Here is a 25,461-nt window from a genome sequence, read left to right as displayed (position 1 = left end):
TTTCTGCTTTAAATTTCAGCACTAGTCATTTCAAGTCTTCATTATTTTCTGCCACCATCATCTGCATATCTCAAATTGTTAATGTTCTTTCCACAGTTCTCACTCCACCATCTAAATCTAATCCCGGATTTCTTATGATATGTTCTGTATACAGATTGAAGAGATAGGGAGATAAAATACATCCTTGTCTGACACCTTTGCCAATGGGAAACCATTCTGTTTCTCTACATTCTGTCCTAAAGGTAGCTTCTTGTCTGGAGTACAGGTTACACATCAAAACAATCAGATGCTGTGGCACATCCATTTCTTTTTAAACCAACATTAACTTTTCATGATCCACACAGTCAAAAGCTTTGCTGTAATCTATGAAGTACTAAATTTTCTTCTGAAGTTCTCTCATATGCTCCAGTAACCAACGTAAATTTGCAGTGTTATTTCTGAAGCCTTTTCCTTTTCGGAATCCTGCTTGAACATCTGGCATTTCTTATTCCATTTATGGTAACAGTTGTGAGATTTTTGAGCATAACTTTACTACATGAGAAATTAATGCAGTGGTCTTATAGTTGTTGTGGTCTTTGTCTCCATTTATCATAATGGGAATATAAATTGAGCGTTTCCAATCTGTGGGCCATGGTTTTGTTTTCTATATTTGTTGGTATATTGTTCAGATTTTAATGGGCTCAGTTTCTGTGGCTGAAAATAGATCTGTTGATAGCCCATCTACTCCTAGTTATTTGCTTCTCCCAGTTGCTATTAATGCAGCTTTCACTTCACTTTCTAAAATTGTAGGTTCTTAAAAAGATTCAGCTACCTATGGAGCTCCCCCTCACTGGCAGTCTTTAAGAGGCAGCTGGACAAACACTTGTCAGGAATGTTCTAGGCTGATCCTGCATTGAGCAAGGGGTTGGACTAGATGGCCTGTATGGCCCCTTCCATCTCTGTGACTCTATGATTCTTCTTGGCAGGAATCTGTCATCCTTTCATCTCTTCCCAGTGTGTTGTTCCCACCTTTTCTAAACAATCTTACTTGTCAATTATGGGAGTGATGTATTTGCCGCCGTATCTTCCCAATCACTGTCCACATAGCTAAAGCTTCCAACACAAAGGCAGATGCCCTGAGTCACCAGGGCACTATAGTGAATGAATGGTCACTCAACAACAAAGATCTCCAGACTGTATTCAGTTATTGGGGTCATCCTCTGTTCAGACTGTTTGCCACTTAGACTAACAAGACCAACATTATTATGGTGCTCATGGAGGGTATGATCCAACTCCAAGAATGATGCCTGTTTCCTTATGTGGTCAAGAATATTCCTATATGTTTTGCCTCCCCTTCTGCTAATCTTCAGGGTGCTTGTGGAGATGGAGAGGGACAGATCAGACAGTATCCTAGTCACCCTCTTTTGGTTGCATCCGCCTTGGCTCACAAAGGTTTTCAAGATGGCCATGGGTATTTACATTTGCCTTCTGACTGCATTTGACATTCTGTCACAGCAGTGAGATAGGGGTCTACACTCAGATCTGTTAGACCTGGTAGCCTGAAGGGTCCAGCAGCAGAGCCCTTACCATATACTGTAGTGAAAGTTCTTCTGGACTCCAGAAAACCTTCTTACCCGGAGCTCCAGTGACTGGGAATGGAAGAGATTCTGTGTATTTGTAATTCAGCAAAACTTCCTGTACTCTACTAGGGATACCTGTTTCACCTACAGTTATCTGGCCTGGCGCAGATCTGTTTCCACTGGTCTCTCAGTAAACCAGTTCTTAGGGATCTGATACACATGTTACCCCCCCCCCCATGACCACCTATACCTCAGTGGGATCTCCATCTCATCCTTATTCAACTCATGTAAAAACTGCTTCAACCTGTGGTGACCTGCAATCTCAGTCTGCTTGGATTTGAAGCTTCTGTGCTCATAACTGTTTGCTCTTCTAGAAGGGCCTCTGAACTGGCAGCCCTTAGGGCCAACCCACCCTTTTCCCAGTTTCATTAAGGCAAGGTCACTCTGTGTTCAGATACAAATTTCTGCCTAAAGTTGTTTCAGATTTCCACGTAAACAAGGACATAATCCTGTTGACTTTCTTTTTTAATCCCAACGATGATGCAGAGACCGCTCCATTCACCTGCTGTCAGGAAGAGCACTAGCATTGTATGTTGATCACACTTCTTTCATGTCCCATGCTTTTCTTGTCTTATGCAGTTCAACGTAAGGGCAGCCTGTGTCATCTCAATGTATCAGTTGTTGGATCTCACACACCATTGAACTGTGTTACAAACCAGGATTAAAACTTCAGTAGGAGCATACTCAGTCAGATCTGTGGCAGTATCCCAGGCATTTGTCAAGATAATTCTGCTCTCTGAATTCTGTTGAGTGGCTACATGAGTGCAACCCACTGTATTTGTGAAGTGTTACGCACTCAACACAAGACTATGTGGAGATGCTTCCTTTGGCCAGGCTATTCTTCGGTCCACTTCCCCATGAACAGTACTTGCACCCATCTCCAAGTAGGCCAGCTTGCTATTGTACACCCACCAGTGTGATGCACAGAGACCATGAAGAAGTAAACACCCACTGCTTACCTGTTGTTCTCTGAGTGGCCATCTGTGCATTTACATAGTCGGCCCTCCTTACCCACTTCAGGTATTTTGGTTCACAGCAGTGTTCTCAAATGTTTGAAAGGAAATGAGTGGCAAAGGTGCAACTCCTCTTCAAGCATATGCAGTCCAAACCATCCCCAAGGGGAGGGGAAGTGTTTCATGCCTAGCTGTAGAACTTTCCAAGATTATGTTCTGCCCAGGCATAAAACCCATTAGTGTGAATGCATAGATGGTCACTTGAAGAATAGTTGCAGGTAAGCATCCTGTTTTTTCAAGTCATACTTTCCTTGAAGAGGTTGTATGGCAGTCTTGAAACTGGACTGTTTTCTGATTTCAGGCTCCTGTAATACTGGTGATCCAATGTGGTCTGGCCATTCTCCACCACCCCATCAAGAAAACTGGGTCAGTTTTGCAGATAACACACCAACCAGTACTATTTTACCCATGCATCCTGCTTCTGTCCAGGTGTGACATTTTATTGGTATTGTTTTGATTTGCTTCATTGCAGTTGCCAATCATTTTTGTTATCATCACTCATGCTATGAATGTGAATGTTACTTCAGACTCGGATCCATTTTTTAATTTAAAGATATGATTTCTTTTACTGAGCCAAAGTCACGGAAGATTCCAGACCAAGGACACTTACATTAAAACATGCTAGCATGTCCAAAATCAAACTTTCAGTTTTTCTTTTTGCTTAGATTAAACTATTATCTGCATAACTTTGTGTTGCATACATGTATGTTGCCATTTCTGTTATATTTTTGATTTCTTTATAGTCCTACCTAACTACATCATTCAGAAGTTTTTAAAAACTACTTCAATAAACAGCTGTCTTTTCATTTTTATAGGTAAATATAGAAAGTGTAGGGCATCTGGTAAAATTAGAGAATGCTGAAGAATAATATTTCATTACAGGATCAGACAACTGTACGAACTGTAGCATCAGCTACAACAGCTAATGAAATTCGTAGGCAATCAAGTAGTTATGACGATCCCTGGAAAATAACAGATGAACAAAGGCAGTATTATGTGAATCAATTTAAAACCATTCAGCCTGATCTAAATGGATATATTCCAGGTGAGCTGTTTCAACATACAAGTTAACAAAATTGCAACAGGGCACTCATTTCAATTTTCTGCTTGTGAAGACAGTTATTGTGGTGGTCTTTATATACATTTAGCACTTTGTAATGGGTGCTGCAGCTTTACCTTTGGACTCCACAGTAATTTTTGAACTAAGTTTTGTTCTCATTTGCTGTCACCTCTGTAGAAACGCAATACTGTTAAAGCATTTCTGCAGTGTATTTTAAGATGCATACGAATATATTTCAGCAAGCCTTTTTAAACACCACTTTTAATATTTCAGGGTCTGCAGCTAAAGAATTTTTTACAAAATCAAAACTCCCTATTCTTGAGCTGTCGCACATTTGGTAAGTGTGAAGTGTGTCTAAGTAATACCTTGTTAAGAATCACAGTTCTTTAACAAAAGTTGAAGCATTCAGCAGGTAGATGCAGATTACAAAACACTGTATTACAGTATCTTGCATCTGAATTGTCAGTTACTTAGAGGCTTAGTCTTCGATCCAACCAGCTTTTCAGTCAGCAAAAAAGGAAGATGGGGTCCCCCTTGAGCACCCAAAGAAGCTGCTCTGTAGATCATAGGACCTGGATTTACAGCAGTTGTGTAGAATGGGGATTATGATAAAGAGGGGAATTGGGTAAGATTGCATGGAAAAGCTGGCTGGATCCAACCCTTGTTTCCATTTAGGGCAAGCATTAAACATCTATTGGACCTTATTTTGAGCAGAAACTATAGTAAGCTAGATCAAGAAGTAGTATCTAGCACTATCATGGTTAAGATTTCATGAAGGAAGATGGTTTGGGTTATGCAAGGTTTCATTTTAGTTATCCGTTCTTCAGAGATACTTAAGATAAAGCCCAATAACTTTCTCTGCTCCTCTGACTGACAGGTCTTGAGTAGTATCAATCAATGCCAAATAGGAGTAAGAGGCAGAAAGGAATAATCAAGCCAGAGAGGGCAGGCTATGCCATATTAGAGAAGATGCCTTGTCATAGGCTGCCCAAGCTTTTGTGGCCTGAACAAGGAATTTAGCTAAAGAGATTATTTGCTGGCCTAGAAGCCATTAAAAGTTTAGCAAGTAAAGTATCTAGGGGAAGTTCATTTTGCTGGAACATAAGTAGTTTGATCCATTTTTCTCTCGGCATACTACAGATATTCAAATAGAACACACATTTGTGATCCCTATAAACCACAACCTCGGGATCTATCTGAGCATGGTAAAGTAATATACAGCATTTAGAGTATGTGGACAGTAGCGTATTCAGTCTTTTGAGCATAATTGCTGGCCTGTATCTTGGAATTGCAAGGTTAAACAAGTATTTTAGGGTTGTAAAGAGTGATGGGACACCTATATGGAGAGTAGAGCAGATGTGCCTAGCCTGACAGATTGTATTATTACTATTACCAACAGATTGTATTATTGATATCGCCAACGTGGGGATTCGGGGGCTTGCCTTGCGATGGCTTGCTTCCTTTCTCCAGGGTCAGGGACAAAGGGTGGCGCTATGGGAACAACAGTCCAGGAGACACCCACTTGAGTGTCTATATGCGCCCCCTTGCCCAGATCGGCCAGAGGTATGGGCTGGGATGCTACCAGTATGCTGATGACACCCAGCTCTATCTGATGCTAGGCGGCCAGTCGGACTCCAGACCAGAGGATCTAGACCAGGCACTGCAAGCCGTGGCTGGTTGGCTTAGACTGAGTCGGCTGAAGTTGAATCCAGCGAAGACGGAGGTCCTGTGCCTGAGCCGGGGCAGTTTGGGGGTGGGGATCCCACTCCCGACCTTCGGTGGGGCTTCATTGGTCCCAGCCCCGGAGGTTCGGAGCTTGGGAGTGCGCCTGGATTCCTCCCTTACTATGGAGGCCCAGGTAGCGGCCACTGCTAAGTCGGCCTTTTATCATCTCAGGCTGATTAGGCAGTTGGTTCCCTTCTTTGAATGCGCTGACCTGGCTACAGTGATCCATGCGATGGTCACCTTGAGACTAGACTACTGTAACGCTCTCTACATGGGGCTGCCCTTGTCGCGGATTCGGAAGCTGCAGCTAGTGCAGAATGCCGCGGCCAGGCTGTTGTTGGGTCTCCCTAGACGGGAGCACATCCAGCCTGTGCTGAGGACACTGCACTGGCTGCCAATAGCATACCGAATCCGCTTCAAGGTGCTGGTTCTTACCTTTAAAGCCCTTTATGGCCAGGGTCCGACATACATTTCCCTGTATATACCCCAGAGAGCACTACAGTCTGGGTCTCAAAATCGGTTGACCCTCCCTGGCCTGAGGGAGGCCAGGCTAGCTGCCACTAGGGCCGGGGCCTTTTCGGTGGTGGCCCCTACCTAGTGGAACGAGATCAGGGCCATGCGGGACCTCTTACAGTTCCGCAGGGCCTGCAAGACGGAGCTCTTCTGCCAGGCATTTAATTAGGGGCCACTGCCGTTGGATTGCCCGGCCACTGCAGCGCCTTGCCCATGATCCACCATCAAGTTGTTGCTATAAGGAAACTAAGAGCAGAAGAACATCTTAGAACATTTGGGAAATGGAAATCCTTTGAAAGTGTGTCATCTAAGTGAATTTTAATTGCCGCCAGCACTTTATGCTTGTTTTATTTGTTGTGTTTCAATAATTGTGTTTTAAGCTGTATATATGTCATTTTGGAAGCAGCCCTGAGCCTGCTTTGCGGGTAGGGCGGGGTATAAATTTGATAATAAATAAATAAATCTCCATAATCAACTGCTTGATAGTCTTACATCCTAATAACTACTTAAACACAGTGCTTAATTTTTCCTTAGTATTCCAGTGCTATGTTGGATACTTTTTCCACAAGAGATGTTATCTCTTTCAGAATTCTCAAATCAAGGGTGTCTAAAATAAATTTGTCGTATAGAATGTAGACCACTTTTGCTTGATAAGCAGGCCCCTATGCATATATGTGTATGCTTACTGTTACACTTCCAAAGGCTTCACATGAAGCTACCTTACAGCATCAGATGACCACCTGGCTCAGATTTGTCTCCTGTTTGGTAGTGAATAGTGATGCTCCAGGGTCTTGGGTAGCGAAAGATCTTTGCTACTTGAGTTTTTGTGGGGTTTTTTTTAAAGCTGGCTATGTTAGGGATTGAAGCTGGAGCCTTCTGTACACAAAGCATATGCTCCACCATTGAGCCACAGCCCTGGGGTAGATATGTTCATTATTCACTATTGCCAAGAGGTAGCTTCATACATGCAAAGGAATGTACAGTTGGACCTGCCACCTCTGTTAAAGTGAATGGAAAAACTAGTAGTGAATAAATTCTACTGAAACTAAATAGCTTCTAAAAGTGTAAGTGTGCATCTTGGTTCTGTTAAGTTAAAAGGAACTAGGTCATGACTTGAAGACAGAATGAACTGCAGGTTCCAGCTGCAAATGGAAAACTTAATGTGTCTCTCATATTAAATGTTATTTATTTGGGGTATTTCTGTGCTGCCTATCCTGCTCAAAGTGGTTTACATTTGAAACATAACAGTGTTAAATAAGTCATTATAAACAAGCCATTGGGCACAAATAGCATAAAACATATCCATAAAACGGAAGCAAGCTCTGAAAAAGTTGCTAAGATAAAAACGTCTAAATCAATGTAAGGGTAAAAAGATGTGTTTTGGCTTGGCACCTAAAAGAAAGTACAATTGGTGGCAGTTGAGGCTGGAGAGGGAGAGCATTCCAAAGATGGTTGGGGGGGCAACAGTGGGAGGGCTTCTAGTGTCCTGGCTCCACTGCTGGACCTTCTGATGGCACCTGGTATTTTTGGCCACTGTGTGACAGAGAGTTGGACTGGATGTGCCATTGGCCTGATCCAACATTGGCTTCTCTTATGTTCTTATGTAAGATAATGTGCCACCACAGAAAATGCCCCATCTCTAGTTACCACCCACCTCATCACTGAAGGTAGGCCACCGAGAGGCAGGCCTGAGAGACTAATCTTAAAATATTCCTGTAACTAAAGCACTAGATATGTCAGATGCCTAGAGTTTACCCTCCTCTGTATTATGCTAGTTTACGTTGTACAGAGAGAATTTAAACATTCAGCTTTCTACCTTCAGTCTGAAGTGACACATTCCATCACAAAATTCATCATGTGGTAACTGCTTGCTTGTTTTGCCTCCCAGCTTTTACAAGTGTGAGCATATGTTTAGAATCAGGGTGCCAGACTATGTAACAATAGTGCCTTAATGTTTTCATAGTAAAACAGGATGTGTTGTAAAACCTGGTCTTGACTAGAACTTTTCAAAGTATTCAACATGTTCAGAGGATATAATAAAATAAACATTATTTTTCCAAAGTTCAGAAATAATGTTTTTCCCCCCTTAGGGAACTATCAGATTTTGACAAAGATGGTGCATTAACACTGGATGAGTTCTGTGCTGCTTTTCATCTAGTAGTTGCAAGAAAGAATGGCTACGATTTGCCTGAGAAACTGCCTGAAAGTTTAATGCCTAAACTGATTGATTTGGAGGACTCAGCAGGTATTTTTCTTCCAAAAATGTCTGTTTCCCTTTGCAAATATTGCTAGTGACAACATATACTTAGCGCTCTGAAATATTGGTACTACTTGCCCATTTATTAGAAGAGTCACTTCTGTGTCTGTACTGTTCTTTAAGACAGGAATTCCTTATTACGTACAAATCTTATCAGTTTAAACAGCCACGGGCCTGATCTGCTCGCAAGTACAGGTGTATAGGGCCCCCATGAAGAGAATTCCCACAGGTTTCAACTGAGCCCTTTTTCCTATCCTCCTTGCCCACTCCCTCTATCAAGCCTGTGCAGCATAAGGGCCTTTGCTTTCCATTTGTATTTCAGTATCCTCATCTGGTCCTTCGTTTGCTCTAGAGTGAATAGCATGCATAGTAAGTGTTGACGTGTGTGCAGACCCCTTGTTCCCTGATGGCTACTTGTATGGGCTGAGGCATGGAAAGAAGACAGGAAGTACAGAACTCTGTGTACAGTCTACAGCACTATGCCTATGCTCATATAAGATTGATCACTGGAAATGTGCTGTCTGTCACATGGAGACTTTACAAAGCATTTAAAAACTTGATGTGTTCATGAGTTTAGTAAAGGATGGGTATCTTGGTGGTTTTGTGTGTTAATTTTTCCGCTCGTTGAAAATATGAAGGCGATATAGTGAGAAGACTTAGGCTGGAGAGTATAAGTGGATATGCAGATACAGTGCCTTTAAGCTAGCAGTTTTCTTTTGTATCCAAGAACACCTCAACCATTCTGGATACTATAAATGAGCAGATTCGAATAGCATTATGTCGTGCCTCACAAGAAGGCAAAATAAAAGTATATTGCTGAATTTGTATAATAAGCAGGCGCCAAAAGACTGCCTTGGAAGACAGGGGACGTTCTGCAAGGAACTGCTGCCAGAAGAGAGAACTGATTTCATTCCCACCCCAGAAGTGCTCTACGGCTGCACGCAGACACACCTCTTTGGATCCCTGCTAGCCCTGTCACCTGGTTCATGACCTGTGGCTGCGTAGCCATCAAGTGAAATTAAAATAGGAAGCATCTGAATATTTCATGGTCCCCAGGACTTTCTTTGTTTAGAGATACTGATTGTTTTAACATCTGTGAAACATAAAATTGCAATAATGCAAATTGCTAGAAAAATATTTGGAAACAGTACAGTGATGTTACCTTCCTTGTATCATGTAATTACAAAACTTCTACAGTGCCTATTTGTAGCAACTACACATAATACCTTGTTGTTGTTTTTTTTAAAAAAACCCTTCCATAATGTTTAAATGAGGTTCATCTTAAACAAAACTAATAGTGAGTAAAAATAAATCTGTAATTAAAAGTTGTCTTACAACATTGTGTTTTGCCTTTGTAGTTGTTCCTGTTTCAGAAGTGGGAGATCAGTCTGGTGAGGTAGGTTATGCAAGTTCACCAGCAGAAGCCCCTCCAAGCAAATCACCATCTATGCCATCGTTAAATCAGACCTGGCCAGAACTAAATCAAAACAGTGAGGTTAGCAAAAACTTTTTACTTCCTCATTTTAAGATCTAATGTGTGGTGCACTGTGGACTAGGTCTGTGGACTAGGTCTCATTTTGAGATGTCCATGCAGCAAATAGTACTTATAGCCTCAGTCCAGGGCCATAACATTTAAGACAATGTTTTGAGTCAACAAACGCTCAGTCATGTCTCTTATCTAAATAAGGATTATTTAGATTTTTTTTGCTTTGACAAAATGACTTGGTTTTATCAATCAAGGGACAATCAGTAGGTTCTACACTGAATTGAGCAGCTTGGCCCATTGCTAGATGTTCAGTAGTATCATTTCTAGATGTGACTTCATAGATGTAATATGAAAGTCAAGAAGACATAGCCTGTGCCTATACAAGTCATTCTGGAAGATTACTTGCGCTTAACTCTATGTATGTGCGCGTGCGTACATGTGTTAAGTGCTGTCAAGTCGCTTGTGACTTATGGTGACTCTATGAATTAATGACCTCCAAAATATCATGATTAGCAGCCTTGTTCAGTCTTGCAAACTGAGAGCCATAGCTTTCTTGATTGAGTCAATCCATCTCATGTATATTACTTAACAGTAGACTATCCCTTTTAGGTTGCCTACCTCAGAAAGCATCTGGAAGTTTAACAGTGGCAAGATCTCATATAGTCAGATACAATGCACATAATGATACTTCTAAACACACGTCTCATCATCAACTTACTTTGTGAGAATGGGTGTCATAGAGTAATAAGAAATGCACATTACAACATGCCAGAAATAGCAGGTGCCATTTAGATGCAGCTTTGCTAAGCCGTATCTATAGCTAGACAAATATGTTTAGCTATAGGAAAGCTCGGATTCCCAAATAGCCCCAGATCTATTGTTCACTTCACTAGATACGTACAGTTATGGGATTCCTTGCTGCAAGAAATGGTAATGGACAGCTTGGATGGCATTTAAATTTTAGACAGATTTAGTGGCTGATAGCCAAAATAACTTTGTGCAGCATTGAATTGGGCATGCCACACTGCAGGAAGGGAACTTAACCCTTCCCCCAGCTGTTTTCTTGCTTGAAATCACTTCCAAAGCTGTTCTAGTTGCACTAGGAGGGGAAAAGGCAGGTATCTGTATTGGGCCTGTCTTTTTTTTTCTTGCAACAGTTAAATAGCAGCTGGGGTGAAGGGCTCATTTTGTTTGGGGAAAATGACATTGGCCAAGGGTTAGTGCCCCCAGCATCCAAGGCATGATCCTACTCCATCCTCCTGTGTGGCTGCATTGAAGCCTTTGCATTTTCGCATAAGCCCAGTAGAATTTTGTTCTTTAAATAGCACCCCTCCCCATATGCCGTACTGCTTGTGGTCTTCTTCACAGTTAACACAAGAAGTTTAACACGTGGGCTGCTATTGAAGGAACACAAGTCTATACAACTAATTCCATAGTTCTTTGGATCCTGACCATTAATCAAATGAGCCTTTAGCTCAGTATTTTAGCTTTATGTAGACAACACTTTTCTAAATGGAACATTAATCTAAAATCTCTTTTGTATTTGTCTTTCTGCTTCCTTCTCTGTATCCATAAATACTTACTGACAGAATACAAGTGCCTGATTGTACAGTTGTTACTAGCAAAAATGTATTGTAAATTATTACTGATTATCGTTTAAGAATCCAAGGTATCTTTTATGTTGTGCTCTCAGCCATGAGGGAGTAGTTGTTTCTGTAGGAAAGACCTACATGGTAGTGGTCACTTAGACAATTTCCAAGCTATTCATAAATAAGCAATTTCCAAATGGCCGGAGGGAGCATAGAGGGGAGAGGCCGTGTCTCAGTGGCAGAGCTTCTGCTTTGCATACCAAAGGTCCCAGGTTCATTCCCTGGCTTTGCCGGTTTTAAAGGGGTCAAGTAGTAGGTGATGTGAAAGAATTCCACCAGAGACCCTGGAGAGCCACTGCCAGTCTGAGTAGACAATATTGACTTTAATGGGCCGATGGTCTGATTCAGTCTAAGGCAGTTTCATGTGTGTTCATATGAAAGGCGTCTCAAAGTTGACTGTAATGTTTTGATATCTGACTAATAGTTACTTACTATTCCACTAACTGAGAAATATTAACATTCCTCGTCTGAGAAGTAACCTAACTTCTAATACTACACTAAATTCTTACTTGCTTTTATGCTTGATTATTCCTGTTGTGTCTGAATTTTGTTTTGTTTTCTGAGCATGAGAAACTCATTTTGCAGTTATGACAAAGCATGTCCTGTATCTTGTTGAAATGATTGCAAAGGCAGATTTCCCTGTTGATTTACAGAGTTTGTACTTCTGATCTGTTACCTTGATTCAATTATAAATTAAATATTCTACACCTGTATAAAATGAGATCCAACTAGTAACTTTCAGATGTTGCACTGGCATTGAATTTTATCCCATTTGCAGTTTTGATAATCTAAAATACATGTTAATGATACTTTATAATGAAAACTTCTCTGGTGTGTGTGTTTTTTTAGTAATATATTGAGGCGCAAAAAATGTTCCAAATGCCAGAAAAAAAGGAACCTTGTTTATTTACATTGATCAGCAGCAGCAGCATTTTTTAAAGTTGTGTTTCTTTTAGCTTTATTCTGTTGGTAAACTTGGACCATCTATCATATCTAGAGACTCTTTAAATTTGCTTATGCTGGTTTCTTAGACCATTTAGTTCTTGAGGCAATTTAATATACCTGGTTGCACTGGAAAAACTGCAAAACCCTTAACACTTCTATTATGAAAGGAGCTTTGACTCCCGAAAGGTAATTTCTTGTTGTTCTTTAAGGTGCTACTAGACTTAAATCTACCTTAAGCTTTCAGTATGCTTTAAAAATACATATTGTCAATTTTCATAAAACATCTGCCAGTGCAACCTCTGAACTCTGCTATATCTTCTCCAGGAAAAAAAACAACCAAACCTTTATTCCATCCTCTTGTGCTGACTTGTCTCTCCTCTGTCTGTTCAGCAGTGGGAGACATTTAGTGAACGCTCCTCAAGCTCACAAACTCTGACCCAATTTGATTCTAACATTGCACCAGCTGATCCTGTAAGTCAATCACTTAGCTTGCTTGTTTGAAATTAATTTTATTAACTCTGATTTTTTGTTAATTGTGTTTTGCCTGTTAATGCATGATCCTACTATGCTTGGTGGGGAGTGGTAATAGCTTGATAATTTTTACATGCTTTTAAGTTGACAGAAATTTTATATGTGGGCAAAAAAAAAATAAAAGGAGCATAGAATACTTTATGAATTCAGTATTGATATGACATCCATTTCTGTTGTACTTTCAGTGTATCACAGTACATTGTGATGCTCATGTATTGCTCAGGTTGGTTTAAGAATAAATATTTTTATGGTGGTTAACTGCCTGGGGCCAAAAATGAGACAGAAATGAAAATGCAAACAAAGCCTCTTTGTGAATACCAAAGGTATCTGGGTTTTCCACCTCAAGCCCTCTGTCAATTGCATCCTACTGACACATACACACACAAGCCTTTTGTATGCATGCTTACACTAATATGTCCTATTTATTACCATTGCCCCTTCCCTCCATGTGTAACATCACATGGAAATAAGGCCTGTGTATTCATGCAGTAGCCTGCAGCCCTTCTGTGGATGTGGTGGCATTAAGAGGAATCATGTAAGCAAAATGAATGGATGGCTTGCATGTGGTAACTGGTCCTAAGAGCCAATAGTTTATCATATTCAATTCAATTTATTATGGGTCTATATGACCGAAGTCTTGACCAAAATAGAATGCAAAAGAGTTTATCATATTTATACGTCTTCCATTTCCTTCTAGAGAAGAATTTCTAAAACTTCTTGAATTCAGGCACATTGACAAACTGATTTTTTTCTCTAACTCACTAGCAACCCTCACTTTGACATGTTACCACACAAAATCATTGCACATAGCTTTATGTATGGAGAGCCAGCATGGTGTAGTGGTTAAGAGCAGTGAGCTGTAATCTGGAGAACCAGGTTTAATTCCCCACTCCTGCTCATGAAGCCTGCTGGGTGACCTTGGGCCAGTCACAGTTCTCTAAGAGCTCTCTCAGCCCCACCTACCTCACAAGGTGCCTGTTGTGGGGAGAGGAAGGGAAGGAGACTGTAAGCTGCTTTGAGACTCCTTACAGTAGAGGAAAGCAGGGTATAAAACCCTACCCTTCTTTTTCATGTATGTAGGTTACTGCTGGATGTGATAGGATAGGAACACCTAATACAGGCATAAGACAAGAACTAGAACAGAGCTTCTCATTGTAAACCAGGTAGCTGGGAAAGGAGGTGTTGTGGCCTAAAGGAAGTTACGGGTGACTGAAGCTGACCCATGGCATGAGATTATGAAAATCTCTGTTAAAATAATTTATGAAGTTTAATACTTAAGCTTAGCTTAAGTTCTTGTAAATAAGTAGCCGTAAGCTCACTGACAATGCCACATTAACTGTGGGGTTGAAGATTTGTCCACTATGTAGAGAGGTGACTATGAAGTATGATAATGTAACTTCTTGCACTCCTGTTTGCCAGTACAACCCAAATCTCCTTTTGGCAGCACTATATATGGTAGAACCTGTCTCCTTGCATGGTGGAAGCACCACACAGATAAAAAAATGAAGGACCTCAGCTTAGAGTAATGGTTTAAACTATATATCAAAATGTTATTCTTCTCTGTCTTAGGATACTGCTATTGTTCACCCTGTTCCAATTCGAATGACTCCAAGCAAAATCCATATGCAGGAAATGGAGCTTAAAAGAACTGGAAATGGTGAGTTTAGTTTCTAGAAGTTATAACTATGCTATTATAAACAGGGGTCTTGTGGTACTTAAATGCAACAAATTTTTATTCCAGCATAAGCTTTTGTGGATGTAATTAGTGTAATCAATGGATACTCACTATGATCTCACTTTAAGTCAGGGGTCTCCAACCTTTTTGAGCCTGAGGGCACTTTTGGAATTCTGACAGTGTGGTGGGTGCAGCCACAAAATGGCTGCCACAAAGTGGCTGCTGCAGGAGATGGAGCCATCTACAAAATGGCTGCCACAGCTTACCTTCAGTCTCACTGTGAAGATCCTTGTGCTGTGGTGACAGCTGCTGTAAAAGCAACATTTCTAGAAATCTGCAGTCAGATCTCCAACGGTCAGTCGAAGGTCTTGCTGGGTGAAAGCCCTGCCCATTTTTTAAAAACAGTTGGTAGATGCCAGGAAAGGTATTGGTAGGCACCATGGCGCCCACAGGTGCCACAGTCAGGACCCCTGCCTTAAGTAGTATACAAAAAAGCACACGGTAAAGTCAAGGGGCCATGAAATGCACGAAGTACAGGATGAAACTTAACTATGTAAAATTCATACCTAACAATGAAAAATACAAAGGCTAAGCTAGTTAGCATCTGTAATGTCTGGGGGAGTCAAGGATTTTGCTTAAGTTCTTACAAATCCCTGTTCAACCCAAGGAGAGAAGTAGTGTTCATGCTTGTTTCTTACCACTCTTAAAGGTACAGGAACAGTTGCAGCCTCTGTCGTATTAACATAAAAGCGGTCGAAAAGCTGTCTCCCTGCCACTGAGGTACAAGACAGTCTCTCCCAGCCTATGATAACTCATGTCTGAAAAGCATGCTTCTCCTACACCTGTGTTGATATTACCTGGCTGGGCTTCAAGATGGGCTATAGAGGTGTGACTTCTGCAGTGCAAGTTCAGAAAGTAATCTGTTGACACAGCAAAACTTTCCCATAGTGGGCCACAGCAGTGCAGGTTGAGATAGCAACCCTGAAAGCAAGAAACCAGATTTCTCAGTGGAAGACATGACTGAGTGCCATGTGAGTCAAGTTCTGGTTGGTTAAAATAAACCAAAGTTTTCCATTGTGTTTGAACTGAACTCAAATATCAAATTTCCATCATTGGCTGAGACCCAGAAAAGAGGTAGGGAGATGTACTGCCATGCTCAGAATATTTTCTTCTTCTTTTTTTAGATCATACGCATCCTACAAGTCCTTCACTGGTGAAATCACCTGATCTTGCAGATGAAAATAAAATGAGTTCATCTGTAAAATTTGTAGGGGGAAATACAGTTGGTAAGGACTCATCTTGATTTTCCTGCTAATTCAGTGATAATTGAAAGTAATGGTTGCTTTAGCTTTCAATTCATTACAGCATGAAATTTTCCACAGCAATCATTTTATAATATTAGATGCCATGTGTGTGGCTTTATCCATAATATGTTCAAGATTTGAGGAGTTAGTACTTGCAGTCAGTGTTCCCTCTAAGCTGAGTTAGTGTGAGCTAGCTCACAGAATTTTAGCCTCCAGCTCACAGATTTTTGTCTCGGCTCAGGAAGGATGGGGCTCCAGAGCAAGCTAATTTATGCAGTAGCCAACTCGCTTTCTCACAACTTTAATGCCAGCAGCTCACAAAGTAGAAATTTTGCTCACAAGACTCCACAGTTTAGAGGGAACATGCAATACAAAAAAAACACTTTCTACTATTTCAAACCTTACACATAAATTCTCACAGATTAATGTTTATGCTGGGGGAAAATAAATATGTGAAGTAGCCCTCCAAGCATACTCAAGATGATTACCCATCACCACAATCTACCTTCTTTGTACATTCTTGGACTTAAACATAACCCCAGGGTGTCATCACTCCAGTGCCTTCTATCCATGTAGTTGAACACATATGAAGCTGGCTTATACCAAGTCAAATCATGGTTTATCGAAGTTCGCATTGTGTCTGGTGACTGGCATTGGTTCTCATGCAGAGGTCTATCACATTGCCTGCTACATTATACTGTTAACTAGAGATGCCAGGGATTGAACTTGGGACTTTCTGCATCTAAATCAGATACTTTATCACTAAGCCTTGGCCCTCCTTGAGGGTTACTTCCACTAAAGAATGTATTTAGCATATCACACAAGAGATACCCATCCCATTGGGAGTGTGTCTCATACACGGTATGCTAAATGGACTTTTAGAGAAGCCATGTGCATGGTAATCTTTTTATAGAACTCAACCACTATGGGAACAGGAATGGAGGATATGTAAAGTGGGCACTACGACCAGTCTGGTGAAAGTAGCTAAAGTGCATTTTTTAACTTATCCAATATTGGCCAGGTTCATAGTAGGAAAGTGATTGTATAGAAATTATTCTGCTAATAAGGTTGATCAACTGTGTCAGTTATGTCCAGTATACTTTTATTTGTTGAACTTGTAAATTTTATCTTGGTGGAATAATCCAAATTTGTTGATTTGTGAAGTGTTGTGGCTTATTTTTTTTTTCTTGTCAGCAGATGGTTACAGCAGCTCAGATTCCTTTACTTCAGATCCAGAACATATTGGAAGCACTGTAACTAGGCAACGGTAATTCATTGATAAATATTAAAGATGTTGAAATAGTATGCTGTGACCCCACTCCACAGACAGTACCACCCATCACCACCTCTGTCACACAGGTTTAGGGATACCAGGTAGGTCAGGCAGTCACAGTTTGCCACCTGTCTTGTCTCTTTTTAGTATACAGAGAGCCCTGACCCTTCTACACGACAGGTCCCCTCTCTCATTCAGCATTTCTTATCTTTTGAACTCAATCTGTGCATTCTTCCTAGCATCTTTGTCACAAGTTACCTTTCCATCAGCCAGTGTCAGGCTACTGTTCTCCCCCTCCCAGGTCAAGCTGTTCTGTCTTCTACCCAGCTGTAACTGTAACTCTCTCTTCAACTACTTTAACAGCTCTAACTGCCAACTGTTCTCCCAACTTTCCATTCGCTCCTGTTGGTCGCTCTTAGTGAGAGGCAGAACTGCACCTGTCTGTCACATATACCCTTTCCTCAACTTCATCTAACACAGAACATGCATTGGTCCTCTTATATACACTGTCTCCAAACATTATGTGCCTTCCCTCAAACTTAACTCTAAAAACCCCCAAGTCTGATAGTATTTATTATTTATCTGTTTATAAAATGCATATTCTGCCTCTACAGAGAACAGCTTGAAGCAGCTCATATCTTCACATATACTCTGAGATTATAATTCAAGGGAATGCATTGTTCTGGGAAGAGACTGTTGCTAGCAGTCTGGTGGTTAAATGCAAGCAAGTTGTGCTGTGATATGAAATGGGCTGCATCGGTTGATCCACAGTTTTGTTTTAGATTTCTTTTTTAAAAGATGTACAAGCAGAGAGAGGGAAAGGGGTGATCACATGCAAAGGAAGACCAAGTTCTGTTATCTTCAGTAGTTATTGTGTCCCATGTTTTTCAATTTTAAATATAACTGCGGGGTTGACACAGGGACTGCTACACCTATTAGCCAGTGTAGCATTTCATAGGATTGGAGTCCGGCAAGGTCCAGATGCCAAAATGGTTTTGTAAGGTGCATTTAAGTAATTTGGCCATTGGGTTCCAAGGGAAGCAAGTTTGAAAAAGCAGGTCCAGTGATGGGGAAATCTCAATTATGCCTAAATTTATTTCATTAAAATGTTTATATATTTCTTTCCTTATGGCTCAAGGGGTATTTAATCATAATTTTAAATGTACAGAAGAAATAAAACCCAGAGCCCTCCACCCCATGCCCCCATACATGCATTTTATTCCCCATTAAAAGCCTCAGCAAATAAAATGGCCTTGCAGCACCTTTTGAAAACTGCTAGAGGTGACACCCCTTCAGGGATCCCTTTCTGCAGAGTGGGAGCTACAGTAGAAAAGGCATGGACCCTGGTGGTTGCCAGGTGGGATACCTTAAGTGAGTGGCAGCCTAAGGATTGTAATTGATGCACTGAGACGTATTGGAAGAGATGGTCCCTTAGATATGCAAACTCTAGACCTTGAAGAGCTTTAAAGGTCATAGCCAGCAAACTGGTGGGAAAGCCCTTGCCATATGTACTGAAAAACTTTTCTCTGAAGGTAAAATACAGTGTTCCTCTTTTTGGCAGTTTGGCAACTTGTTAATGAGAACATGTTGCAATAAGGCCCTGTAGTCTGAACAAGGTGGCTGTTTCCAGCTTTGCAGACCTTAATGCTGGAGAGCAGCCACCTCCATGGCATCATGGCTGGCAGTGCATTTAAGTTACCTTCAGTTGTTACAGTCCTGAACAAGCTTTGGCAGCAAGGAATCTGTTGCTGTTGCCGTCTAACAGGATCACGTAGGAGTGATGAGTTTGCAGTTAAATTTTTATAGTGCCCCATTATTGCTTTTCAGGTCACATTCAGGGACATCTCCAGATAATGCTGCTCCACCTCCTCCACCGCCAAGGCCTCATCCCTCACACTCACGATCATCATCTTTAGATATGAACAGGACCTTTACGATTACTCCAGGTATCTTTTTTCAGAAGCTCATGTTTTGATATACAATGGCGATTCAGTATGTTTTTCTGATGTGTGTTGAGAAACACTTGGTTTTGCCATCTTTGGTAGAACTGTTTTCTGAATCATAACTGCGAACTCCAGAGCACTCTGGGACTAATAAAGTAGTCTTAACCTTTTGAAAACTTATGCCACAATACATGTGAACTTAACATGGGTCCTTTCATGAAACATACTAGAAACTGCTTAACTTATAAACCTTATAAAAATCTTTTCTGTTTTCAGATTCTAGATTTTGCAATTCAGAGGAAGTTGAGTGATATGCTTTTTAAGGGACATTGTTAAAAGGAATTTGCAGCTGAATCAGTCACATTTACTTGGAAGTATGATTCAGTGGGATATACTTCAAAGAGCTGTAGCCTTAAGATTTTAATTCCATTTCCATGCATTGCCCAGTTTGACAGAGCAGTGTGCATATAATATTACAGTACTAGGCCTTGTGATCTTATGATAAATTACTTGTTTTGAAAACTTTGTGTAATATTACAGTAACATGTACTAGGCCTTGTGATCTGATGATAAATTACTTGTTTTGAAAACTTTGAAAATCACAGAAATGCTACCAACATTTTCTAGATAAGTATTGCATGTTGTGTAAACTGGCTGTAGAGTGTTTGCCAGTTTATGCAGATTGTGGCAAGAGCTTTCATGCAGTTTTTAGCTATGCTTATGTTTTGTGTAGTGCATTTTTAAGAAGACTGTTAGAACATAAGAACACAAGAGAAGCCTTGCTGGATCAGGCCAGTCCAACACTGTGCCACACAGTGGCCAAAACCCAGGTGCCATCAGGAGGTCCACCAACAGGTCCAGAACACCAGAGGTCCTTCCACTGTTGCCCGCCCCCAAGCACCAAGAATACAGAGCATCACTGCCCCATAATGTTCCATCTATATCTTGTGGTTAATAGTCACTGATGGACCTCTGCTCCATATGTTCATCCAATCCCCTCTTGAAGTGGTCTCTGCTTGTGGCTGCCACCACCTTCTTGTGGCAGTGAATTCCACATGTTAATTATTCTTTGGGTGAAGAAGTACTTCCTTTTATCTGTTCTTAGCTTACTGCTCATTAATTTATTGAGTACCCGCAAGTTTCTTGTATTATGAGAAAGGGACAAAAGTACTTCTTTCTCTGCTCAGTCTCATGCGTGATTTTGTAAATCTATCATGTCACCCCTCAGTCATCGTTTCTCCAAGCTAAAGAGCGCCAACCTCTTTAATCATTCTTCATAGGGAAGGTGTTCCATCCTCTTAATCATTTTAGTTGCCCTTTTTTGCACCGTTTCCAATGCTGTAATATCTTTTTTGAGGTGACAAGAACTGTACACAGTTTTCCAAGTGAGGCCACACCACAGATTTATACAGGGGCATTACGATAATGGCTGATTTGTTTTCAGTTCCCTTCCTAATAATCCCCAGCATAGCATTTGCCTTTTTTATTCCAGTTGCATACTGAGTCAACGTTTTCAGTGGGTTATCTACCATGATTCCCGAGATCTCTCTCCTGGTCAGTTATGCCAGTTTGGACCCAATCGACGTATTTTTATTTGGCTCAAATGTGCATTACTTTGCACTTGCCCATGTTGAACCTCATTTGCCATGTTGACGCCCACTCACCCAGCTTCAGTAGATCCCTCTGGAGCGCCTCACAGCCTTCTCTGGTTCTCACCGCCCTGAACAACTTAGGGTTGTCTGCATGCTTTTTTTAAAATTTATTTTGACATTTTTACCCTGCCCTCCCCGCAAGCGGGCTCAGATACTTACCCACTTCACTGCTTACTCCCAACTCCGACTCATTAATGAACAAGTTAAAAAGCACCAGACCTTGTACTGAGCCCTGCGGTATCCCACTGCTTACCACTTTCCACTGTGAAAACCATTTATATGGAATAGGAACTTAATGAGCAGAGAACAGGGCCGCTGAGAGCCACCATGGGAGCCCAGACAAAGATTCCATCTGGGCCCCTGCCCCATATGATCGTGATCCAAATCAAATATTGTAGCAAAACAAATCAGTTGGCTGGCTGCTAACATGCATCAATAAGGATCCACGTATCCATCTGTCTGTCCACTGCAGCAGACATGACTCAAAAAATAAAACTAGAATCTCAAAATTAACCACCAGCTTCAGAATGATCATGGGAGTTCCAGGGCCAAAAATGAAAGGAATTGGAATATCCTGGCCTAGGTTATCTCCAGAATCACAGAAATGCTACCAACATTTTCTAGATAAGTATTGCATGTTGTGTAAACTGGCTGTAGAGTGTTTGCCAGTTTATGCAGATTGTGGCAAGAGCTTTCATGCAGTTTTTAGCTATGCTTGTGTTTTATGTAGTGCATTTTTAAGAAGACTGTTAGAACATAAGAACACAAGAGAAGCCTTGCTGGATCAGGCCAGTCCAACACTGTGCCACACAGTGGCCAAAACCCAGGTGCCATCAGGAGGTCCACCAACAGGTCCAGAACACCAGAGGTCCTTCCACTGTTGCCCGCCCCCAAGCACCAAGAATACAGAGCATCACTGCCCCATAATGTTCCATCTATATCTTGTGGTTAATAGTCACTGATGGACCTCTGCTCCATATGTTCATCCAATCCCCTCTTGAAGTGGTCTCTGCTTGTGGCTGCCACCACCTTCTTGTGGCAGTGAATTCCACATGTTAATTATTCTTTGGGTGAAGAAGTACTTCCTTTTATCTGTTCTTAGCTTACTGCTCATTAATTTATTGAGTACCCGCAAGTTTCTTGTATTATGAGAAAGGGACAAAAGTACTTCTTTCTCTGCTTCTCAGTCTCATGCGTGATTTTGTAAATCTATCATGTCACCCCTCAGTCATCGTTTCTCCAAGCTAAAGAGCACCAACCTCTTTAACCATTCTTCATAGGGAAGGTGTTCCACCTCTTTATCATTTTAGTTGCCCTTTTTTGCACCGTTTCCTATGCTGTAACAGAAGTGGGAGTTAATATTTCCCCATAAGCAAAGGTTTGGTCCTGTACTACTATTAAATATGGTCTAAGTTGCCAATCAGGATGGGTCAGGAGGCATTGAAACTGAAAAATGGTGGTGGGGGGAAGAAAAATTAGAAGTGTGGATAAAGGAATGGCAGATCATGAAAGCAAAATGAAGGAGAAAAGTGTTGAAAAGAGCTGGAAAAATGTAGGAAAAGACAACAAAAGCTTTTTAAAAACTTTGCTACCATACACTAAGTGCTCCGTTGCAAAATCTGGCTGTGCAGGAGCTGGGTGGAACTAAAGGAAAAAAGAAAACATAGACCTTGTTAGGAGGCTGCATCCTGGCATTGATTATAGCTTGCCCTGGATGGTCTTGCTTTGCTAATAGTTTTTGCAGGATCTGAGAAAGAAGAGTTACTCTTAGGCTCATTGTAAACTTTGCAGAAAGACTGCACACCAGAGTTTACTGTGCTCCGCCTTCCCTGTGCTCCTAGTGGCTGCAGTCAGAACTGCATTAGAAAAAAGTTAAATGCATTCTGTGAATACAGCGTGATGCCAGCTTCAGGGGCCCTCCAGATGACTTGGGCCCCCTGAATTTTGTCCTCCCAGCCCCCACCCCATCTGGTCGGCAGCCCTGGCAGGTAATTGTGCTGTGGAACTAGCTGGCCTTGTGTCTTTTTAAACCTGTGACTATATGAAAATGGAATGGAGAAATACTTCCAAAGCATACGATGGGAAAGTTTGTGTCCAAATCGCTGTTGAAAAATACCTACAAGAGCACCTGTCAATTTTCAGCAAACTACAAGCTGCCATTTGAATTAAAAATTTCAGTGGGGGGCAAACCTTCCCCTTACTGCCGCACAACACATAAAGGGACAGCACTTTCTCAAAACATGTGCAGTAAGATTTGGGGGGAAAATACAGACAATAATTTTGGAAATCATGAAGGTATATCTCTTATCGAACACATAAACATATTTGTTAAATATAACGCCAGAAAATCTTAGTTATGAAGACGCCTATTTAGTGGTGCTTATACTAACATCAGCCAGAATACTTTTGGCTAAGCATTGGAAATCCGAAACAACTCCTACTAGGGAAGAAATAAGTTTAAAATTGTTAAAACTAGCAGAAATGGACAAGTTGAGCTTGTTAATTCAGGGGAAAGGAGAAAATTGTTTTTTGAAAAGATGGTCGAGACTATATAAGTGGATAGACAATACTGTTAAAATTCAGACTCAAATGTAAATAATTAAGTACAGATAATGTATATATGTATATGGAAAATTCATAAATAAACAGAAAGAGTAGGGGGAAACCATGTGCAGTAAGCCACTTGTGCCCCATGCTTCAGTCCTCTTACATCCACAAAACAATACAGTAAGACCCTTATTGGCTGTGCTAGAAAACCATTGCATGCACATGGCTTTAAATATCTTACCTTGGAGGGTAGCTGATTCTGTAGGGCCCTGACTCAATATACTATCACTCCCACTCTTGACTAGAACAGACTTTGCACCTTAGATAAGCAAAAGGCTTCTTTCTTGGTAGCTGAAAGGATCCTAGAAAAACTTGCAGAGCTGCTCAAAGAACATGGTCAGTGTGAGATATTGTTTGTCTGACAACCACGATTGATGTTGTCTATGACATCTGTCTATGTCTTTTCTGAAATCCTTTCTGTTGGAACATAACGTGACAACCAATCCAGGTTTACCAGAAATATCTGCATTAAAACTGTACCTCCTTGACATTCAGCTGATTAGGGCTGAATTCTTGATTCCCAACAGCCAAACAGTGCTTTTCTAGCTAGTGGTCTAAGGTAATTTGGAAGCTATATATATTGTTTTAAATTGTTATTTTAAAGTTATTTTTAATTGAATTGTATTGAGATTGATGTAAACCGTCCTGAGCCTGCTTGCAGGGAGGGTGGGATATAAATTTAATTAAATAAATATAATTGCAGGCATGGAAGCTCTGTGAGCTTTCCGCCCTTGAAAGAAGGGGCAAGCACATTCTGTCTCTTCCCTTGAAGTGGTGAGTCCCTGCCTGCACATTTAAGAAGTAGAAAGTCATACATTTTCACTTTAACCAGTTTAGCATGTGTTTTGTCCTTTGTAAAAACACAGAACTCATGGGTTTCCTATCATACCCTCAGGGACCCCAGTTTGAGAAACTCTTGTCTAAAAGGTAATATGTTTGGTGCCCTTGGAAGCCCAAACTCTTGTAAAAGATGAGCTTTTCTCATCTAAATGTTATTACCTTACAGGTCAACAGCAAGCTGGAGGGATTGCCTACCCCCCTGCAGTGCCTCCAAGACCTCAACCCGCACAGGTAATATAGTGATTTCTTCTAAGGTGCTATCAGTTCATAAGCTTAGTAGTGTACTTCCTGTGTCTCTCACATGAGAATGTTCAATGAGCCAGTGTGGTGTAGTGGTTAGACTGTTGGATCAGGAAGGCACAAGTACAGATCACCACTCTGCCATTGAAGCTTACTGGGTGTCCTCTCACCCTACTTTCAGAGAACTCTGTGAGGCATACTTTTATCCTTGACCAAGATAGTGAAGTGGGTTAAACTGAGAAATGAGCAGTCCAAGGTACTATCCACAGAGCTTCACAGTTAAAGAGGTGTAGTGTACCACCAATTGAACTCCAACAGATTGTCCATGAAACTGCACCAGCCATTTGCCTGAATTTGGCCTGTGTTGTCTTCAGATGGAATTATTTGTGGGGAAACAATTGAATCAAAGCACATGTTTTGCCCTTTTGCAATAGTTCTTTAAAAACCTATAGCAAGTATAGGCAAAAGTACATTTAAATGTACTTTTATTAAATGTACCCTTGATAACTTTTATTGCACCAAATAGAATATAATAGTCCTGTACTTTGTCTTTTAATTGTGAGCCAGCTGAAACATTCAGCAGTCGTAGGAGATAAAATCCTCATGGACATACCACCACAGAAAACACACGGGGATCATGATTGTGTGGCCCATACTGAAATATCCTTGCATGTGGAAAGCATGAGGATCACTACTGTCCCTTGTGAGTGTTGCTTTTCCCAATGTGGACAGTTTTTGATAAGGTGTGCACTGAATCATAGAACCATGGAATCATAGAGTTGAATGGGACCTCCAGGGTCATCTAGTCCAACCCCCTGCACAATGCAGGAAATTCACAAATACCTCCCACACATACCCACAATGACCGCTGTTCCATGCCCAGAAGATGACAAAAAACATCCAGGATTGCTTCCTGACCCCAAAGAGGCTATCAGGATTTCCCTGGGCGTGTAAAAAAGGGCCACAAGAACTAAGCCCTGAGGCCACCCTTCCTGCCCACCCTTCTCATGATCTGCCTAAATTCACAGAATCCACATTGCTGTCAGGTGACCATTTAGCCTCTGTTTGAAAACCTCCAAAGAAGGAGAGCCGACCACTTCCTGAGAAAGCCTGTTCTACCGAGGAACCG

General features: G+C 41.1%; 1 protein-coding gene across 5 annotated transcripts in view; it reads left to right on the top strand.

The window, feature by feature from the left end:
- REPS1 (RALBP1 associated Eps domain containing 1) overlaps positions 1-25,461 on the top strand; it is a 61,332-nt gene that overhangs the window by 27,598 nt on the left and 8,273 nt on the right. For 2 of the 5 annotated variants that reach the window (XM_015416431.1, XM_015416426.1), the window contains exons 5-15: positions 2,934-3,061; positions 3,515-3,677; positions 3,966-4,029; positions 8,021-8,175; positions 9,546-9,682; positions 12,658-12,738; positions 14,368-14,455; positions 15,658-15,759; positions 16,972-17,044; positions 18,878-18,996; positions 24,259-24,323. In XM_015416431.1, the coding sequence (XP_015271917.1) occupies positions 2,934-3,061; positions 3,515-3,677; positions 3,966-4,029; positions 8,021-8,175; positions 9,546-9,682; positions 12,658-12,738; positions 14,368-14,455; positions 15,658-15,759; positions 16,972-17,044; positions 18,878-18,996; positions 24,259-24,323 (1,175 nt within the window). The remainder of the gene's footprint in view (positions 1-2,933; positions 3,062-3,514; positions 3,678-3,965; positions 4,030-8,020; positions 8,176-9,545; positions 9,683-12,657; positions 12,739-14,367; positions 14,456-15,657; positions 15,760-16,971; positions 17,045-18,877; positions 18,997-24,258; positions 24,324-25,461) is intronic. The other 3 variants (XM_015416427.1, XM_015416430.1, XM_015416428.1) reach the window with 3 other exon arrangements.

The sequence above is a fragment of the Gekko japonicus genome, unplaced genomic scaffold (genome assembly GCF_001447785.1).
Source record: "Gekko japonicus isolate JY-2015 unplaced genomic scaffold, Gekko_japonicus_V1.1 scaffold1821, whole genome shotgun sequence".
In the NCBI taxonomy this organism is placed as follows: domain Eukaryota; kingdom Metazoa; phylum Chordata; class Lepidosauria; order Squamata; family Gekkonidae; genus Gekko; species Gekko japonicus.
This window is presented reverse-complemented; position numbering and strand designations above follow the sequence as displayed.